We start from the raw sequence: 19,395 nt of genomic DNA on the forward strand, positions 1-19,395 counted from the left end.
GTAACACAAGGTGATTACTAGTAAAGAGCTTTAAATACACTGCCTAACTAGACCCAACTAGATCCAAAGCTTTAGGAACTTCCACTCAAAGCAGTTTGGTAATCATCTTTTCATTTGTACACAAATGAAAACAAAGGAAGAAAGATTTTTGTTTTTTACATTGTGGGACTCCTTTGTTGTTGTCATCAAGTGATTATGGCAGCTACCAATCTTAACACACTTCTAATATATAGGTATTTTATACATACATACTAGGATTATTTTTTTTTTTTATACATACGCACTTGGATTTGTCTCTGAAAGGAGATCAGGCAGAAGGGAACTTCAAGACAACCAACAGCACACAAAAACCCTCTAGTGAAGCAGCCCTGCAGGGAGGTGGTGTTTCGGAAGAGGTATGCATCTTCCTAGCAAGCAGACCTGAGCAGAAGGCACTCCTGGCCAGCCCTCCCCATCTTCCTGGCCCAAAGAGCCTGCCCAGAGCAGCTGGGAGAGTCTTCACTAGTCACAGCCCGACAGCAGCACTTCAGAACTGAAAAAAACATGAGGAGCTGGTAAAGACAACTGCATACAGACACTGGAATTAATTCCTGATCACCACATTCTTCACATTGTCACTTCTTTTTGCACTGTGTCAAACTTTGGTTTGGTTTTACATACCCAAATTGCAATTCATGAAGACACTGCTTTTGGCCCCACTCTGGTAACTGAGTCTCTGCACAAGGGCCTGAAGGCATAGATGGAGCAGCCCCGGGGCTTTGGGAGCTCAGCTTGAGGGCTGGGGTTGTTAACCCAGACTTCCATGCCAGTCTGGAGAAAATCGTGCAGAGTGATTTCAGGTCATTCTTTGTTTTTTCATGCCCTGAGGCAGTCACATACTTTTCTTTAACTCCACTACTTCCTGTGGACTTTTTTTAAAGCAAATTAAAACATCATTCACCCCAAAGAGAAACAATTCCAGCAAATAGTTATTACATTGCACAATCCAATATTATAAAATTGATTTTAAATTTGACTTAAAAGCAATCATACTAAAATATACTGGTTGGCACAGTAAGTTGCATTTTATTCTTGCAATGACAATACATAAGATGTTACTTTGTTTCTCAGAATTCTGTATAGCTGCAGAAACAACAGATGTATTTTAGGACTCTAAATGTACAGTACCTCTGCATTGCAGCTATCACAAGACTTTGCCGCTCCTGATTGCTTAGCACAAAGTTGCTCTGCAATTTAATTAAATATTTTTGTTGTAAACCTCTGGTTTTACTAAATCTAGAAATGCAACTGAGCCATGGAAAACCATTTTTTTTTTTCCAAAATATGGGAAGACATTTGTCAGTATTCAAAATTCAAATTGAAAGTTAAGGAGAGTAGGAGAAATGTATTAGCACAGGCACAAAAACACATAAATTGGTCTGAGTATCACCTTCAGTCTTTATGTGCTCCAATAGATTTGTATAAGCTCCCAATAAAACAAACATTTGAAAGTTGAAGAGATGCAGTCCGCAGGAGCACAAGTCAGAGCATACATACCAGACGGATGGTGCAGAGCTAAGCCTTCGTATAAAGGGCCTGTCTACAGGCCGTGCTATGGACACGATTCTCCCCTGGGAAGTTGGAGGAACTGAGCAGGTCTTGCCAGGACTCCACAGAACTGAGCCACTCCAACTCATGAGATTGCCCAAATGAGAGAAGAGGCAAACACAGGCTGCCCAGCCTTTCTGGGGGTTCTTGCAGTACTGGGTGGCTTGAAACTTGTTTTCTCATTCTGTAACAAAAAACAGTAACAAAAATGAGATTCAGTTTCAACATATTCATAGGGCTAAAGGTTAACGTGTTACATGTTGTGATTTAGCCTTTTCACTCTACTGAGAGTACAGCAGCATTGGTTCCATTCCAGCTGCCAGGCCTCAAATTTTATTTCTACAAGTACTCACGCACTACAAAGCTTTCTCCCACCATATTCAGTTTCTTGTTGTCACGTAACAGTGGTATTTAGTTCCCTGCTATGGCAAGAGTGCTTAGCCTGTGCTTCCAAAGGACCACAACAGACAAGACACGATCCTGGCAGCAGCAGCAAGAGTTGGAGTTCCATCATCCCAGTCAGGAAAAGCAACAACACAAAGATTTGGGGCACAAACAGAATACACCTAAGAAAACTGAAAATTAAAGCCACCTGGAGAAACGTATTTGTTAAATTTATCCAGCTGACTTATTATAAGGGCTTTTTTAATTGGGTTGCTGGGTTCTCTGGTTTCTAGGTTTGCTTTTCTTTTGTTTCCCCTAGGGATGGGAAAAACAAAAACAAGAACACAAAACCCCAAAACAACTAAGAAAGCCAACACATAGGAAACGTAAAAGTGAGTCAGCTAGTGACAACAGAAGGGAACAACAGTAAACCTTACCTTGGACAAGCAATGGTCAAATTCATTTAAAAGTACATCAATACATTTTTTTGACAGTGCAACAGTAGTACGAAGAATTCACTTTTAGACCATTTGACAATTAAAAGAGAGTAATAAGTTTGCTATATTCTGTATTTGTGTATTAATACAGTACACCTTGACAAATCTTAACACACCAGGAAACTATAATACATCTTCAGATTTATTCTCGTTTGGTCTAGTTAAAACGCATGAAGTGCAAAGCAGCATGGTGAGCTAGGGCTGGTATAATGCCATCCCCACCAAAGACAGCTACCCCAGTGGCAGCAGGTGCTTGAGGTTCACCTTGCTAACTTCCCAATTCTGTATTACATAGAAAGCATTGTGTGCACCACAGGAAACACACACATTTTGCCACAGTACCCACTCGTTTTGATTAATCCAGTGTTGAAAACAGTCCAGTTAAAAAAATACCACAAAAAAACACAAAAACAGGTGTAAACTTGTGTCCTGAGAGTAATATCAGAAGCAAAGGGCCTGCCACCTGAACTATTTATAGCACCTTGGGACATTCAATGTCCTTCACTGGGCATTTTGTTTTGTTTTGTTAAAAAGCATTTTCTTTAGTAACAAATGGCAAGTGCTCTCATACTTGCATATTGTTCATTAAGGTTAAAACAGTGTTCATGTGTTGCCACAGCAGCCTTTTTGCTGCTGTAGAATGAAACCCCACCACACACACTTCAACCCAATGTACTTTTGAGCTTTTCAGCAGATGCCAAGACAAATACCCATGATCAAAACTTCAGCGTTTCAATTTCTTCCTGGATTTATACTTTTCACACCTAGGAAGCCTGGCATAAGTCTTTCCAAAAAAAATAAATAAAAATGTTAACTAGTAAAGCAAACTGACAAAGTTAAAGACCTTCTGTACCACCCCCTGAACACCGTCCTCTTCCACAGCCTCTAACAAAAAGGGGCTGGTAAGCTGCTCGCTGCCCTGTTCAACACATCTAATGTTTCTCAAGCTCGCAACCCTTTTTGAGTACGTAAACACTGGAATTTCTGGAAATTACTCTTAAAAACGTTGCTTTCCTTCTAAGTCATCAGTTTGTCACTCTGCCAGAAGCATGCGGCTCATTTCATCATGTTTGTTGAGTCAGATTTATCAGTGCATTAGTTTCTTTCCACCCTTCCTGGGAACACAAGGGAAGAAAAATCAAGGATCTTGATGCTCAGGTAAAGAAAAACATTTGTTCTCCAAATTCATGCCAGCTTTAAGTAGACTAAAATCTGATGCTTTTCAGCAGCCTCTTTTCCTCTCCCAAGCAGAAAGTTTATAGTTGTTTTATATTTGCGTTGATTATTGTTGGGCCAACAACTCTTCGTTATGAGTTTTCCCACCACCTTATCTGGAATTCTAGCTACAGATCTCTTATCAAATGATGTAACAGCAAACTCAATAGCCCGAGAATACAGGAAGCTGAATAGAGGAAGTACAGTGGCAGCAAAATAGCCAGATTTAATCAAAGGACACCAGTGACGCCTAGGGGCTACAGAGATGGTAGAGACTCTGACAAAGACTGCTCCCAACAGCCCTGCCGAGTAAAGCAAGCTGTTATCTCTGAGTGCCGACAATGAAAGTGCCTGAAGCCACATTTAACTTGTACTAACACTTACGATTTAAGAAGCAAAAAGAACCAAAAACACAAACAAGAAAAACACAAGCACACACAAACAGAAGCAGGAATAACTGTGAAACATTACCTGGTAAATTATTGCAGCAGCACCACCATTCTCCAACGGTTATATATCCATTATCACAACTGACATCCAAAAACTAGCATAACACCACCTTTAATGAGTTGCAGAGATCCCCATATGTGGGTATGACTCTCAAATTTGTAGTTCTGTAAAATACTTTGATACTTCTTACCTGTATATTTCATTAAGCAAGGAACCAAGGTGCTATCATGACAAAAATGGATTTCAGATTTCACATGCACAACTGCTCATGTATTTAGGGTCAATTCAGAAGACTTCAAAGGGATTTGAGTGATGTGTTCAGCAGGTGTACCTTAAAACACAGTAAATTCAGGCAACAGTGCACACAACACAGCAATTCTGCCTTTGGTGCGAAGGCAATTCACCTGCACAGTGAACTATCTTTTTGCATGTAAACACCGTGACTTTTGCAGCACACATATAGATGCCTCCCTCATGACTACACTAGGAATTGTATTAGCTTTTCTGTTAAAAATAAAGTATCCCAAAATAGAGTCAGGGAAAAACATACCTAATGAAGTTCTGATAATCTGTGTTCTTCCTGAAGTGGAGGAGGGCGGTGGTCCTAATCTATATTCCTCACACGCTGAACTACATCACTGCTAAGAAAATAAACGTATTCACACCTCTCCACTTTCTCAACCCACCGGAGTATAAAACAGTAAAAAAACAGTAAAAGGGTAAAATCCAGCATAAAAGTTCAAACAATCTTCAGTCTTACACCACCACTTAAGGCTAATAATCATTGTACAAATCAAATTTATGGGGCATAACAGGAATTCTCTACCTCTAAAGCTACAGAGGGCTGCAGAAGAAAAGGTATTTAAAGATGACATTAAACAAAGCAAAAGAAAAGGACAGCATGCCTTCTGCTGGTTTTGAACATCACACAGAAAACCCAGCTGCATATCCACTTCCAGGTACTAAATGCGTGCACGTTTTCAGAATGACTAGTCAACATAAAGACTTGCACTTCATAACTAAACTTACAAGTCAGACAAGCTGGCAACAGTTTTACTTCAGGATAGTGAGCCACAACTATCTTCACAGCTTAAAAGTTCTTCTTTGAAATGCCACTTCACGTACTTGCAGCAATATATGTATTTTTGCTTCTTACATGGAGTAGAAGGCTCAAGAAACAGAAAGGCAACTAAAAATATATCTGTTTTATTTACCAGTTTTCTAAAAAGCAAAGTCATAAAAATTAGTCACAAGTGGCAAAACCAAAATATATTGCACAGTGTACAGAAAACATTGTTGACATGTTGACAAAGTGTCATCACAAGTAAATCATCTTACAACAGTTTGGAAAAATTACAGCTTCAGAATCTTATCTATAAATGGAGGCATGTAGATTTAAAGTTACAGGAAAATATTTAATACCACCCTGTAAATGCAAACACTTTAAGGATGCAAGATTAAGTCCGTAAGTAAGCACATCCACAAAATGCTCTAAATATACTTTTCTCTTCCTTTCACTAAGTTATGGTTACAAGATGGTCATTAACAAAAAGAAATGAGAACAAAAAAAGTAACAAAACAACAAAAAAACACAGCCAGAAAAAAAAGCATGCTAAAGCAAAGTTCACAAAGTGGTTGAGAAGTCCCTGAAAATAATTTAATTATGATGCTCTCCTTTATATAAAGCTTTTATTTTTCCCAAACCCTGGTCCAATTAAAATTGTGTTTACTTGTAACAAAAAAGGAATATGTAATATGCTGGTATAGCTGCACTGTTCCATTTATGATTAAAACATTTAATACAATGGACTTGAACTACAACATTTTTCAAAGTTTCTCATTCAGTTTATATTTACAAATAGTAAAGTTTGACCTTGCTGAACTATTAAAGACAGGAATCAGATCATACTGGGTAGTGTTTCACACTACATTTAAGATACTTTAAGTTGTAATTCTACTTGTTTCACAAGTTCACACTCTGCTAACTGAAGAACCTGCCTCCTTTGCAAATTTCTTTATGACACTGTCCAATTAATAACGAATTCCTTTACACATTTCTTCCACTAAGCAAATACCAGTTGCTTCTGCATGTTTTTGGTGGTGTCAGATCAACCTTCATTCCTCTTTGTACAAAAAGTGGACTATTTTTATAGAATGAAAATAACCTTAAATTTCAATGAAATGTTATGCTAATTAAAACAAAAAATATGAAACACATTCCATGAAAAATAGTTTAAGACAAACATATCGAAAGTTAATTGAATTTCTCCATATTTTTCACCTCCAAGACCTACAAGCTGACATCTAGCAGTGGTGCAACTAAATGTCCTTTAACTAACCAATATTAAGTTACTTTTTGTTCTCTTCCCACATCCAACATGTACAAACAGTGCAAGAACACAAAGCGAATATATTCAAGTTGATACAATCTCAGAGGCATTAAAATTAAACCCTTGACAGCAAAGGATTCCAGCCACACCAAGTTTTAGATTATGCAATTCAAATATGATGAAAGTCAATGGCATTCTCACAATCTCTTTTTATAAGAATTATCTTCCAATTATGAAAATGTCTAATCCTTCCTTGCCATGTGCAAGTTTCATGTATGTTTGTTTAGCCAAACAAAAAAAAGCCATGGCCAACCTCCTGATGGAACAAATCAAAAAGAAAGGTACAAGTTATGCCAAGTTTTGTCTAACAGTCACAGGAGCATAGGCAGTTAAACTCTGTGGTCTCAGTTTTTAAATCTTTATGCTTAAAGATTTCCCATGTATGAATTGTCAGAAATGATGCTTCAGGATAATAATCAGTTCATAGGATCGCAGTGTCCATTTAACGAAAGGCTACAGAGTAGTCAGCACTCACCTATACTTTCTTACATATCCATGTAAATATTTTAACCGAAGATCACTTTACGAAATTAGTTTAACATTCCTCTGAGACAAAAAGTGTTCCTATAGTCAAAACTACAGGAAACAAAGACGATGATGAATCAACTGGTACGAGAAGGGAAAAGTGCGAACTGATTTTCTGGAAGGTTATTTCTTCTAGTATGCTGGACCACTTCAGATATTAAGAGCAATGCTAAAGAGCCACTAAGCAAAATGCCTAGAACAACGTATAATGCTGAATCATTACCCAAAGGAGATTTGAAGAACTGGATGTTCGCAAAGGGATTTTCAGTACTCATTGACCCACTCAGTAGGCATCAATGAAAGCTTTTATAGTTCATAAAGAAATACTTGAGGCATATAAGTGCAAAATATGAGTCTTTTTTTTTTTTTAAAGAAAAGCTATACCATCTTCAACAATGTCCTTACTGGGAAGAGATTGCCACCATTTAAAAAGAGATTCTTTCACAAATGACTCTTAGAGCAAGAAAAACACATTTGTTTTACGAACCAGATTCATCTTGCTGGAAACAAGATTAAAACTTTTATGGATCATCACCATAATTTTGAAGCCGCTTTAAAAGCAACAGGCTCAAAGGCTATGTTTGTTCTTCACTGACTTGACTCAGAGAAACCAAGTTGTTTTCCCCACTGTCTTCAATCATTTCATTAAGGTCCATTTCGTGGATTTCTTCTTCATATGATGTATAAAAATTGCTCTGTATATTGTCCTCACAAAAAATACATTCCTAAAAAAATATAAACATTAATAAGTCAAAGAAAAAAAGCTTTTCTAAACACTAGTCCATCTGTATGTGATCCCTGATTCCAAGGGAACCTTTAAATCTGTGCTACACCAGGTGTATACCATTCCCAACTTCTCCCACACAATCATTTTATAACTTGTAGTAAATCAATATAGATACTTGAGAACTCTACTGTAAGCAGTTATGCCACAGATCATTTACAATGCTGACATTTTATGTGCACTACAAATCACATTCTCCTACATTTGATTGCCAACACTGTAATAATTCGTCCACATTAGTTGCACTGCTAGGATTTCACTGCAGTTCTGTTACACTGACTTTTGAAACGCCTATGAGCAAAAAGAGCCTCTGCATTTGATAGCTGAGCAGGGGAAAAAAAGCTACAAGTGATGCACAGCTTATGGAAGCGGAATGCAGTCAGTCATTTGTACATAAAGTGAAATTCATAGATAGCCAATAAAACTGAAAGGATGCCATTTTGTTTTCCAAGCCATTAACTAACTTATCATACAATCAAGACAAGAGTTGATCCTGCAGGAAAATTTTAATACAAAAGAGGAACACTGTATTCCCATTCACTGCATACTTTTAAGAAAGCTTAAGTTAGAAAGAAGAAAGCGTGAGTTTCTCTAAACAAAATAGAAGTTTGTTTTTCAAGTCGTATGAGGTTTTTCTTTTTTAAAATCAGTGAAGCCAGAAGTCTTATTTCATACAAAATTGCAACTAGATACAAGAAAGCTAAAAATAGCAAGGACATCTCTTACACTGTATTCACCACTACATCAGCTTTCCCATTGGAAAAAAGACCCGTGATAAATTAAATCAAGCCTGAAGCCACTGCATGGAAGTCTGAAATAAACTGTTTCCCAGCATAACTGACCAAGCTTTTGCAGCAACAGGAATGGAAAACTAACACAGGCAGCTAATAATTTAAGCGTTGTTATACACACAAAACAAACCAACTCTTTTAAACTTACGGAATTAGCAACAGTTTTTGGCAGTCCACCTTGTTGTATCCACGGATGAACTTCAATGAGCTCTCTTTTCTGTTCTTCTGTAAATTTTGGCTGTAGTTTCTGCATTTGCTTTAATTTCTGCTTATCTTCTTTTAAAACTGTTTCCAAATCTCTGAAATGAAATATATTTAGAAATTGAGCTTGAACAGTTTCTGGGCTTTATGCCTATATAAGGTTAAACAAATACTAACATTTTTAAAGACTATTTTGTTCTGGAATGTTAAGCTTACGGATCTTATATTGGAACAAAATTAAATGTGATTATTTCAGCAGCCTTCTACACTTGCAGACAACTTTAATGTATCTCTGCTGGCTCACTGTCTTTCCAAATCCCACTGAAAACAGCTTTCTTAGAACTATTCAGGCAGCATCACCAGTCTTTAAAAGACGTTTAGATGTAGCCCTTAGTGATATGGTTTAGTGTAGGACCTGTTAGTGTTAGGGCTGAGGTTGGACTAGATGATCTTGGAGGTCTCTTCCAACCTAGACGATTCTGTGAAACAAAGAACCCCAGTTTCCCTCTGCTGCAGTATGTTCCAAGTTCCCCTCCACTGGGATGACAACCCAAAACAGATACTAAATACATGAGATACCAGAACCAAAGAAATAAGGTATGTTTAAGAAGGCCATCAAGAACAGATTACAGTTTAGGACAGAGGAAGAGATTTAGAAAACACCGCTCTGTCAGCAGACAAAGTCCTCGACCCCCACCCCCCACCCCCAGTGCCCCACCTTGACTAAGAAACTTAAAAACAAAAGACAACCCACACCAAACATTTACAAGCTGTACACGTCTGTAAGAGATGACTACAGAAAGATTCCAAGAAACCCAATGTTAATTCTTTTCCTTACGGCACACCTAAGAACAAGCTGGCTCCTCTCATCTGTTCTTGGCCATCATGCTGTGACAACTTAACTCTTCTCATCTCAGCATCCTGTTTTATACAGGCACTATTTATTCTTTGCAAGGTTTTGCTACTCTTACAATCCACTGAAATTCCCAACTGTAGTTGTCAACTCCTCAGGCTACAAAAACTGGGTAATGCCAAGGTACTTTTAAACCCAGAGCAAAATTCTCAAGTTCTTAAGATGTGTTTTCTGTCTTCCCTGATCATTCCTATGCTTTTGTGTTTTGAAAACTGTTTTTCCCCCCTTCCAAAAGGCTTGTCTTTACTGAAGCTTTCTATTCCTTTCAAAATACCATTCGCTGCTTCCAAGAAATATAAACTAGATTAAAAAAACCTGTGAACTTGTCCCTCCCGTATCTGCTCTTTTCTATTGAAACACTGAAAAATATTTTACAAAATGTTTTCTGCTAGGAATCTTCCAATTTTTACCTTCTACTTCCTTATCTTATTTGAATGGCAATATAGAACAGAATGAATAGAAGAATGAATATGTGGAAGACAACAACTTGGGGAGTGGGGTAATGCCACCGAACAACAACAACAAAAAAAAACACCACCACAAGGCAGAGAAAACAGCATGCCACTGAATGCGACATTCCAAGGACAACACCGAGTTCTGATCTTCCTCGCTACTGACTCTCATTAGATATAAGTATGGTTGCCCGAATCTGTTGATCTAACTTCAAGGATTTCTAGGCAGTAATTACAAATCACTAACTACGCATGAACTTAGATATATATATATATGGCTAATTTCAACTTAGGTAACAGACCTAAAATAAATACATATACACCTACATATGGGCCTAATCAAATAATTCTTTTTCAGCATATATTGTGTAGCATGCAGAAGATATAAAGGAAGCAAGAATTCTTCTTGACACCAAGCTAAACATTAAAACAAATTTTCTTCTTTTGAGACAGTAATTCATATCTTGTACACATAAGCATTTCGTGAAGTACTACAGCATGAGAATTACCGAGAAGGTATCTGGTAAGTCATCATAACAGTGTCATCTGTGTTTGCCATCAAAAGCCATATAGGATCCTGAAGGACATACTTAATGAAGTGCTCACTTTCTTCCATTTCTGCCTTCATTTTTGTTTTATGATGATTTTCTGAAGAGTCAATACTCCCGAAGTATTTGCTGGTATGACTAGTTTCACTACTACCTTTAAAAATAATTTTAAAGCTTCGTTATAAGTTTTCAAATACATGGATTGTTTGAATATTTTCCAAGCTAAAGGAGGTTAAAGAGAACTAAAAGTCTAAATATAACAATCATTTTATTTCATTTTTAAACAGACGAAACTCCCCTTCCCCCTTAGGTAACTGCTTTGTTTTTAAGACATGAATTTTCAAGCTAAATCTCTCTTAAATCACAATAGAATAATTAATTTAAACTAAAAAAGTCTGAAGTGAAACGCCAAGGAATATGTTTCCCTTCATTATTCCATATGCATACCTATGCAAAATTTTACCAGCTATTTTACATACACAAGAACTTCAGAAGTTTTATACTGTAAACCAAGCATAGTAGAAAAACTATCACGTGATGTGATAAAAGAAATCAGGAATAAATTGTGCAATGAGGATTACAGACAGGAAAGATTTTTCCCATAAAGCACTCAGTGTTCAAGTTATGTTTGTAGTGCATCATGCCCCAACTCTTCTAAAATGCCAGGAGTATTCACTGCCAGCGTTACCTGTTCTGCTCCCTGACATGTCACAGCCATTAGAACCAGACCCTAGAGATTCAGCAGCTGCAGACACACCGCTCCCTGACGAAGCTGAGCCAGTGCCTGAACATGCATCTTCTTGAAGTAAAATGTCAAGCAGGACACTGGACATGGAGAGTGCATCACTATTTTGAGCATCCATTGGAGATTCAGCCTGGTGACAGGAAATGGAGGGAAACAAACACAAAAAGCAAAGAAAATTAAGGCTGTTTAATTGCTAATTGCTTACATTTAGTATGAATACACTTCGCAATCTCATATGTTTAGTTATTCAAAGACAGACACCAATCAGTAACGTATGCCAAGACCAACTGAGGAATAATGAAGGGGACTGGTTGGCTGACATGTGGTCCCTTCCAGAAGATAGATATTTCAATACAATTTCTCTTTAAAAAATGAAAACTCACTGTTTAATAAGGAAGGCATCTGGTACTCAGTTTTGACAGCCCCTACTGTCCTGGACTACTCAAAATTCAGCCAAATCCGCTAAGACATACTAGCAGTTGGTTGCTCCTACAATAATTACCTCAAATATTTGCATGAACAGTCCTTCACTTATTACTCTCAATACATCATGAAAAGGTAGTTGTTCCCAGATGCAAGCTTCCTAAGACAATTTGTATGTTTAAGGGAAAGAGCATCAACTATAGTGATGTTGTTTTTTTTTTTTTTTAAGCAAGCAGTTACAGCACTGCCCCACTTACCGCAATTTTATGGAATACCCACATATTACCCCACTTTTATGGAATATTCAAAGTTAATGTTGACAAAGAATTTAGCAAAATACATACCAGCAGTGAGAACTAGCTTCAGCTATATCCTTAATGCTTTCCTGACCAAATGTCTGTCTTGCCCTCATGTTCAAGTGATAAGAAATTAAGAAAGTAACACTTTCCAGGTTTCTAAAGAATGGGAACTAGCCTTTCAAGGAAAGGCAAAAGAATGTGCCACCAAAATTATTAGTATTATTTTGTTACCAAGCTTCTTTTAATCCAGTAGTGGCATCTGAGAGCATGCTGTAAACTACAGACTGTCACAGATGCACTTCGTTACCAAAGCACGAGTCAGAAGTGCTTACCTCTAAGCTTTCAGAGATGTCGTATAGCAAACAGAATACTTTAGTCCACAATAAGGCACTGGATGCATATATCACTGAGAAATTTCTCAGAAAATGGCGTTTGCATGATTTGTATGATACAAAACATTGTTTTCATTTAAAAAAATATTTGTTCTGAAAATCATGATACAGCAAGCACTCAATAACAGAAAGTAGTAAGTTTTTATGCTCTGTAAATCAAGTTCGGAAGTTCCACTGGAAAACACAAACTCCATTTCTCTGTTCTCCCGCTATTCATCCCCATTAAGAATCAATATCAAGAATATTAGGTAAAATAAATCATCTAGAAACCAACCACAGAAAGAAGTTAAACGCAGAGATCTAAATGGAAGACGTGAATGTTCTTTTGGGGGGGGAGGGGAGGGGGGGGGACAAGCACGTTCATAAGTTTTTCCTTCTTTCTCCTTTACAATTTCTAGTGTAGGTACATGCTTATGATTCAGACTACACAGCAAAGTCATCTAATCAGCTGTTAGCATCAACACTAATGATGCTTTTGACTAATTGCTGCAGTTTAGATCTCAGGCATGCCTATAAATAAAGCCTTCCAACACCTGCTTTCCTTTATCAGCAGTGAACCAAGTTCTACTCTGTAACTACGTTATCACGTGCAGTGAACAGCTGTAAACCACAAGCAGAAAAGCAGAAGGGAGGAAGGAGGCACTCCAAAAGGTTTCAGTTGCATCCCAGTGACTTCATTAAAAAGATACCCTGTGGAATCTTTAGACAACACTAATTAATTAGTCCACACCATCACCATTATAGAAACCTTTACAGACAGTACTCCATCTGAGGTTTCCATATGACTATGTTAAACTGATCCATAAAATTTAAACAAGACAGGAAAAAAGCTGACGTTACCGAATAGCTTAGTGCAGCTTTAGAACCCTAGGTAAAACAAAGGAATTACTAATATCTGCAAGCAACAATTCATTGGTTCTTTACTTTACCTAGTTGCTTGTAAACAAAGAGGTGATTTTATTTACATTAGCTTCTTTCAAAACCAGTTACGGATCATTTCCCCCCTTCACACAAATTCACTAGCCCAAAACTTTGTTAAACACTAAAAAAAATTAAGTGCACAAATGATTTGAAGTATATTTCAAATAATATTTCAAATGACTTCCAATTGGCATATTTGTATTCCTAGTAAAAAATAACTATTTAAGGATTCATTTCCAAGTTTCTCGTGTAACTTTAGGAAAACAACATTGTTTTAATTTTTAAAGGTTAACATTATTCTAATGATTGGATCTCACTTAATTCAATCTGCTGAAATTCAAGCTTACTAACTACAATTGCGAGTCCATCTGATAGACTGATTACTATCATTAAAAAATAAGGACCACAAAGTGATAGTTTTGAAAACAATGTACCAGAGACAAGGAAACAGCAGAAGGAAAAAAGAATCATTTTTAGGCATCTGTACATATTAACAACCTCAGATATGTTCAGAGTACCAAGACTTTGAAAGAAGAAAACAAAACCCACCATAAGCATACTTACTGGTAGGGATCCCTTTCCACTGCAGTCATCAGTTGTCCCAATTTTGCTGCCTATGGCTCCTTCCTCATTTAAAGCTCCATGCAAACCCGCAGGAGCTCCACTTTCCACAGTTTTTGTGGTTTCCTCTAGTTGCAGAAGATTCAGAGGAGAACTACACCTTGACTGGAATAAAGGTGGAGAAGCCTGGTCTTGAGCACCCACTGACTGTGGAGTGCAAGAACGGGATGGCTCATTTCGTGTCTCTGGAGCAGGAACCTTTTCGCTTTCTGCTGGTGCATTATAATGGAATGGCTGCGTTGGAAAAAACGCCTGTTGCGGGAACGGGCTGGGAGTACTGAATGGTGTCTGTGCTGGAAATACTGTCTGTGAAGAGAAAGGAGATGGGGTAGGAAAGTTGGCTTGGCTGTGGTAAAGCGTTTGAGGTAAGCTACTGTTCATCTCTGGGTAGACGTAGTTGGGGAGCACAAGAGCTACGACGGGTGTCATGAGGGGGGCAGAGAACTGGGATGGTTGCATAGGGCAAGTATTTCCAGAGTCTGGCAACTGATTAAAACTAGAGAGCGAAGTCTCAGGAGCTGGTGGCACAGTCCCTGATGCTGGAAAAACAGGAAGGGGATATGCAGGCATAACGGTGGGAAAAGACATGGCTGAATAGCTTGCTTGTGAAGTGTCTGATGGTGACCAAGCAGTAGTATTTAAGCCTTGAAGAGGAAACCGATGGGGAAATTTAGTTCCAGAAGTTGTACTGTCTGAAGATTCCTGTGGTTTAATGCGTTTTGACTTCCTGTTTTTTCCGCTTTTCTTCCAAGGCTGATCCATTCCAGAAGTGCCATTTCTTTGTCCACGGCCACCTGAAGGAAAAAAGCCTGCATCAGGAAGTGTCCCACTGGAAATCTTAAAGATTCTCTGTGGCTTGGCACCCCAAAAAGTTGCTCAAAATTGTAGTTCTTTGTAGTTCTGGACTTAGCTTACCCAAATGGAAGGATATGGGAACAGATCAGGCTCACTCTTTTACCTCTAGCACAAGAGCTGAGCACACTGGGCAAGGTAAACCATGCTGACACACCATGGGGGAAATAAAAAGAGAAAAAGAATAGCAGTGCATCAGTTGAGGCTCAAATGTGTCACCCAATCAATACAAAGGAGCCACTCCAATCACTTCAGCAATTCAATGAAAGCAGCAGAAGAGAACTGAAAGCACTTCTAGAGAGTTACGGTCACACAGGTCTGTAACTAAGAAGGTGACGAAAAAGCAGCACAGAAGAGAAAGTACACACAGAAAATATTTTTCTAAGGGGAAAGAACATGCTACCTTTACAAACCTTAGGAAGAAAAGCACGGAACCAACCTTATTTTAGAAGTCTGCACCAAGCAACTCTTCCCTAGGTGAAGACTGTCAGTTCTCTCATTACAGAGATGAGGAAATCCATAAAATATCTTTTATATCTAAATATTTAAATATCTAAAAGCTGCACAAGCTTTAAGTTTGTCTAAAGCTTACTTAGACCGTCTGAAAGTTTAGCAAGAATAAAGAACACGGGACTAAGTTGTTCCAGAGAAGGTTTCCTATGTCAAGGACTTGCATAACTATTTATATCAAAACAAAGATAAGAAAAGAATCATGGGGGAGGAAAAAAGACAAAAACAAACAAATGCTCAGCAGTATCTGACTTCAGTTCCAAGTCAGGACTGAAATGGAAACAAAGTCAGGTCAGTACCAAGCTCTTCTAAAAATGCCATCCCGAGTTCCTAGCCCTGACAAAACTAGTCTCACTATTACAGCTAGGCTGTTCCATTTCCATCTGCCGCTGATCGCATTATTAGCTTAATTGCAACCAACCAGCCTGTTTCACCTATGACATGATATTGCACCAGGAGAAACTGGATGTAAACCAAAGAGGCTGGAAAAAAAACAACAAAAGATAGAAAGGTAGAAGGAAATGAGTGGCAAGAGAATAAATACAAGCACAAACACAGGAAGGAAAACATTCTAAAGTGTGTCTTTTTTGTCCCTTGAAAGTAAATGCATAACAGCAGTAATATAATGAATAGATAACTAAACATAAGTTACTGAAGCCTAAGTTAAGAGCAGAACATAGCTTCTAATATAATCTTCAAAGCAAGACTGTCACCAGAATTTCTCTATGGACTTAAACATAGCATGGAACTGTCACTATTCCCTGTGGTTCCACAATACAGCTAAAAATGCAAGCATCATCTCAACAGGATTCACTGCCTATATAAAGGCTACTTTTTAATCGTGAGAAGTATTGCCATACCACGTTCAGCAGGCCGTCCTTTGGGTTTATCTTGTAAGTAGTAATTGCAGTGGGACTGAAAAATATTAAATCTCTTTACTTCTTTGAACTTGTTCAAAAAGCTCTGCTCTTCTTTTTGTGTATGCACTGCAAGGACTTCCTTTGTAAGTCCCAGTTTTTTAAATGACTCCTTTTCCTGATTTACATGCACGGAGCTGGATGGAGGTGCAAGAAGTTGGCTATCTAAGAGTTCTGCTCCACTCGGACCATCTTCTATCATTTCTACAGAAACAGAAGGGAAAAAACAATCACAATAAAGAAAAGCTCTGGAAATTCACTTTAAGCTATTATAATCTGTACTAATTTCTCAGTAAGTTTAAGATACAAATTCTGTTTCTGTTTATTCAATTTCCCTAAGAACATCTTAGATATAAGAAAACGCAAGTCACAAGTAGGTTCTACGTGTTCCGGCGTTTGAAGTTCAAACTTACGAGCAATCACCTTTTTGGAGATGACATATTAGCAGAAATCATACCTAATTCAGGTTGTGTTTTCTTGTCTCCAACATGAACAATGGTGCTACTGTAGCTGCACTGACTTGTGAGTGATACAACGCTTTCAGGCTTGCCAGGTAAAGCCAAAGAAGTTAAGTGAGCACCAACTACTGGGGGACTACTTGATTTGCCAGATGTCTTCAACACAGTAGGACCTATTTAAAAAGAAAAAAAATACATATAGTTATACATTGAAAATAAGTAATATGTTGCTACAGCTGCAGAACAGCTGAGACTGAACTGTGCTTGACAAAACACAAAATGAGCATTTTACTTGATTTCACAGAATCCGCCGAGAATGTTTTAGGAATAGGATGACTTCTGAGCAACCAAATCCAATCCTCTACTTTCACACAGACAAACCAAATCTTGTCAGTGAAGGACTTCTTGATCTTTCCTGGGCTTTATCCATCTCTGATGGTATGACTTTGGAAGTTTCAAGTCTCCTCCAGCCCAAGATTAAGTCCCTCCCAGCTCCCATCTTGTTCTATACTAATCTCTCATTACCTGGTAATTAGCTGGCAGATGCTAGGCTTTGCTCTGAACATCTGCCTACTTAAGTTTTCTCACCTGAAAACTATAAACAGTAATCCAGCACATCATACCAATGCCTCAAAAACAGCATCAAAACTTTCCTTCTTTAGTACAAATACTGAGTGTAACTTACATTGTAAGACCTAAAGTTTGCCTTTTTCTTGACTAGAGTATGCTAGTGACTTGGTCATTTGCAATCATCAGCACACCAAGAAGCTAGTGAACCTACATCCTTTCCTACCAAGTAGGGCTGCAAAGACTCCAGATGACAGCAGAAACTGTGTTCTTAACTGCATGATGCGAGTTCCACTACTTCTTCCTCTCTACTTCAAGGCCCTCCAATTCCTTCTAAAGGATACTTTGTTCCTCTGTATACCGAGTATATCTTCCAACTGTATTCTAAAAACTACGTTAGAATTTTTCTTCAAGCTTATCAAAAGGAAATATTGATAAAATAATTCCCAAGACCAATTTTTAAGAAACTCTACTAGTCAGCCCCTTTCAGCCTCATATAATGAGGAGGCTAAATCAGCAAGTACCTTGTTTATGTGTACTTCTAATCTCACAATTCTTGTACTAACCAACCAGTTGCCTTTTCCACTTTAGCTCCCCATCCAGACATGGACCATATCAAATGTTATAACTAAATCCTAACAAATGAACTTACGTTTTTTTCAGCAGACTCTGTAGGTACCTATCCTCAGTAATCCCCATTGTTATTCCATGGGTGGACAATTCCTTTCAAATGAGTTCTTACACCTCACAGAGCACTGAGAATAGCATTTTACCCCTTTTATCTCTTTTTAAAAATGCCCACAGAGAAGAAACAGAAGTGAAATATGCACATTTAAAAAAAACAGAATTCTTCCTGCAATTAATCAGCAGACAGGGTCTTCAGCTGGTTGTTCCTAGAAGTACTGACTGTGAAATGATGTTTTCACATGTGGTAATGATTCAAGCCCTAAAACTGCAAATCCTGCTGTATTTTGTATAGTATGAACAGGCTTACTACATCTACAGTCAGACGTGATATTCAATTAACTAAGTATTTTAATTCTAGGGAAAACTTTTAACATTAAAGTTAGATTATCAACATGTAATGTTAAGAAAATGGCTATAAGGTCATCCCTAAGCTACACCTGTCATTATTTTGACAAGAAGTAACATTCAACTGGCTGCTAGCAAAAAATTGAAGTTGTAATGTAGAGATACCTCCCAAGGGTTGTATAGCATTAACAGCTGCTTTTTGTTCATGAACACCAGAATGCACACTTGAAGAAGGTTCACATTTTCTTTTTGCTGTACCAGGCACATTACAACTCTCCAAGTATCTAAAATAAAAGGATTTAGCAATATTAGATATGCAGGTCTTAAGTCTACAGATCAATTGGTAATTTACACAGTGGTTCCTTACCTGATGACACTGTCCAAACAGCTAATCTGTTGATAAGAATATACAGGTTGTTCTTTCCAAGCCAATTCTTCAGTAGCCACATTTTTAGGAGCAGCTGTGACTGTAGTATCCTTTCCTATCACATCTTTCACCTGACCACCAGGACCACTTTGTTTTTCTGTTAAGAGATAGTTATTATGCAATCACAGCATTAATCCTTGGAATTTCCCCTAGAACATCAGTAAAACAGTAAGAAATACATATAAATGAGAACTTTTACTAAGTCAGAACTTAACCACTGTAAAGCAGTAAGAAGTTTGTCACCTAGTAGATTAACATTGTGTAAATACCCTCCCTGTTCTTACAGATTCTTAGAGGTGTGAAGTTTAGTTCAGCTGATGGATCGAAAGGGAACAGACACAATGGATACAGAAGAATAGAGATCATCATAGATGAAACACACTCAGTATGAGGTCAACACTAGTGCAAAACAGTTATTGTTCATGTTTACAAGATTTAAATCTGATCAGGAAGGTTTTCATTTATCAACTTAATTCCTGAAGTTACGTACAAAA

At 37.8% G+C, this 19,395-nt stretch overlaps 1 protein-coding gene across 12 annotated transcripts in view; it reads right to left on the reverse strand.

Moving 5' to 3' along the window:
* Nucleotides 1–5,323: 5,323 nt before the first annotated feature.
* The window catches only part of PER2 (period circadian regulator 2), a 47,239-nt gene continuing 33,167 nt past the window's right edge, over nt 5,324–19,395 (reverse strand). For all 12 annotated transcript variants that reach the window (XM_080605174.1, XM_080605173.1, XM_080605178.1 and 9 more), the window contains 9 exons: nt 18,842–18,998; nt 18,640–18,758; nt 16,875–17,048; nt 16,361–16,621; nt 14,082–14,932; nt 11,426–11,612; nt 10,699–10,891; nt 8,772–8,922; nt 5,324–7,773 (listed from right to left, as the gene is read on the reverse strand). In XM_080605174.1, the coding sequence (XP_080461300.1) occupies nt 7,624–7,773; nt 8,772–8,922; nt 10,699–10,891; nt 11,426–11,612; nt 14,082–14,932; nt 16,361–16,621; nt 16,875–17,048; nt 18,640–18,758; nt 18,842–18,998 (2,243 nt within the window). In that variant the 3' untranslated portion in view covers nt 5,324–7,623. The remainder of the gene's footprint in view (nt 7,774–8,771; nt 8,923–10,698; nt 10,892–11,425; nt 11,613–14,081; nt 14,933–16,360; nt 16,622–16,874; nt 17,049–18,639; nt 18,759–18,841; nt 18,999–19,395) is intronic.

This window comes from Anser brachyrhynchus (assembly GCF_964034855.1).
Source record: "Anser brachyrhynchus genome assembly, chromosome: 9".
Classification (NCBI taxonomy): Eukaryota; Metazoa; Chordata; class Aves; order Anseriformes; family Anatidae; genus Anser; species Anser brachyrhynchus.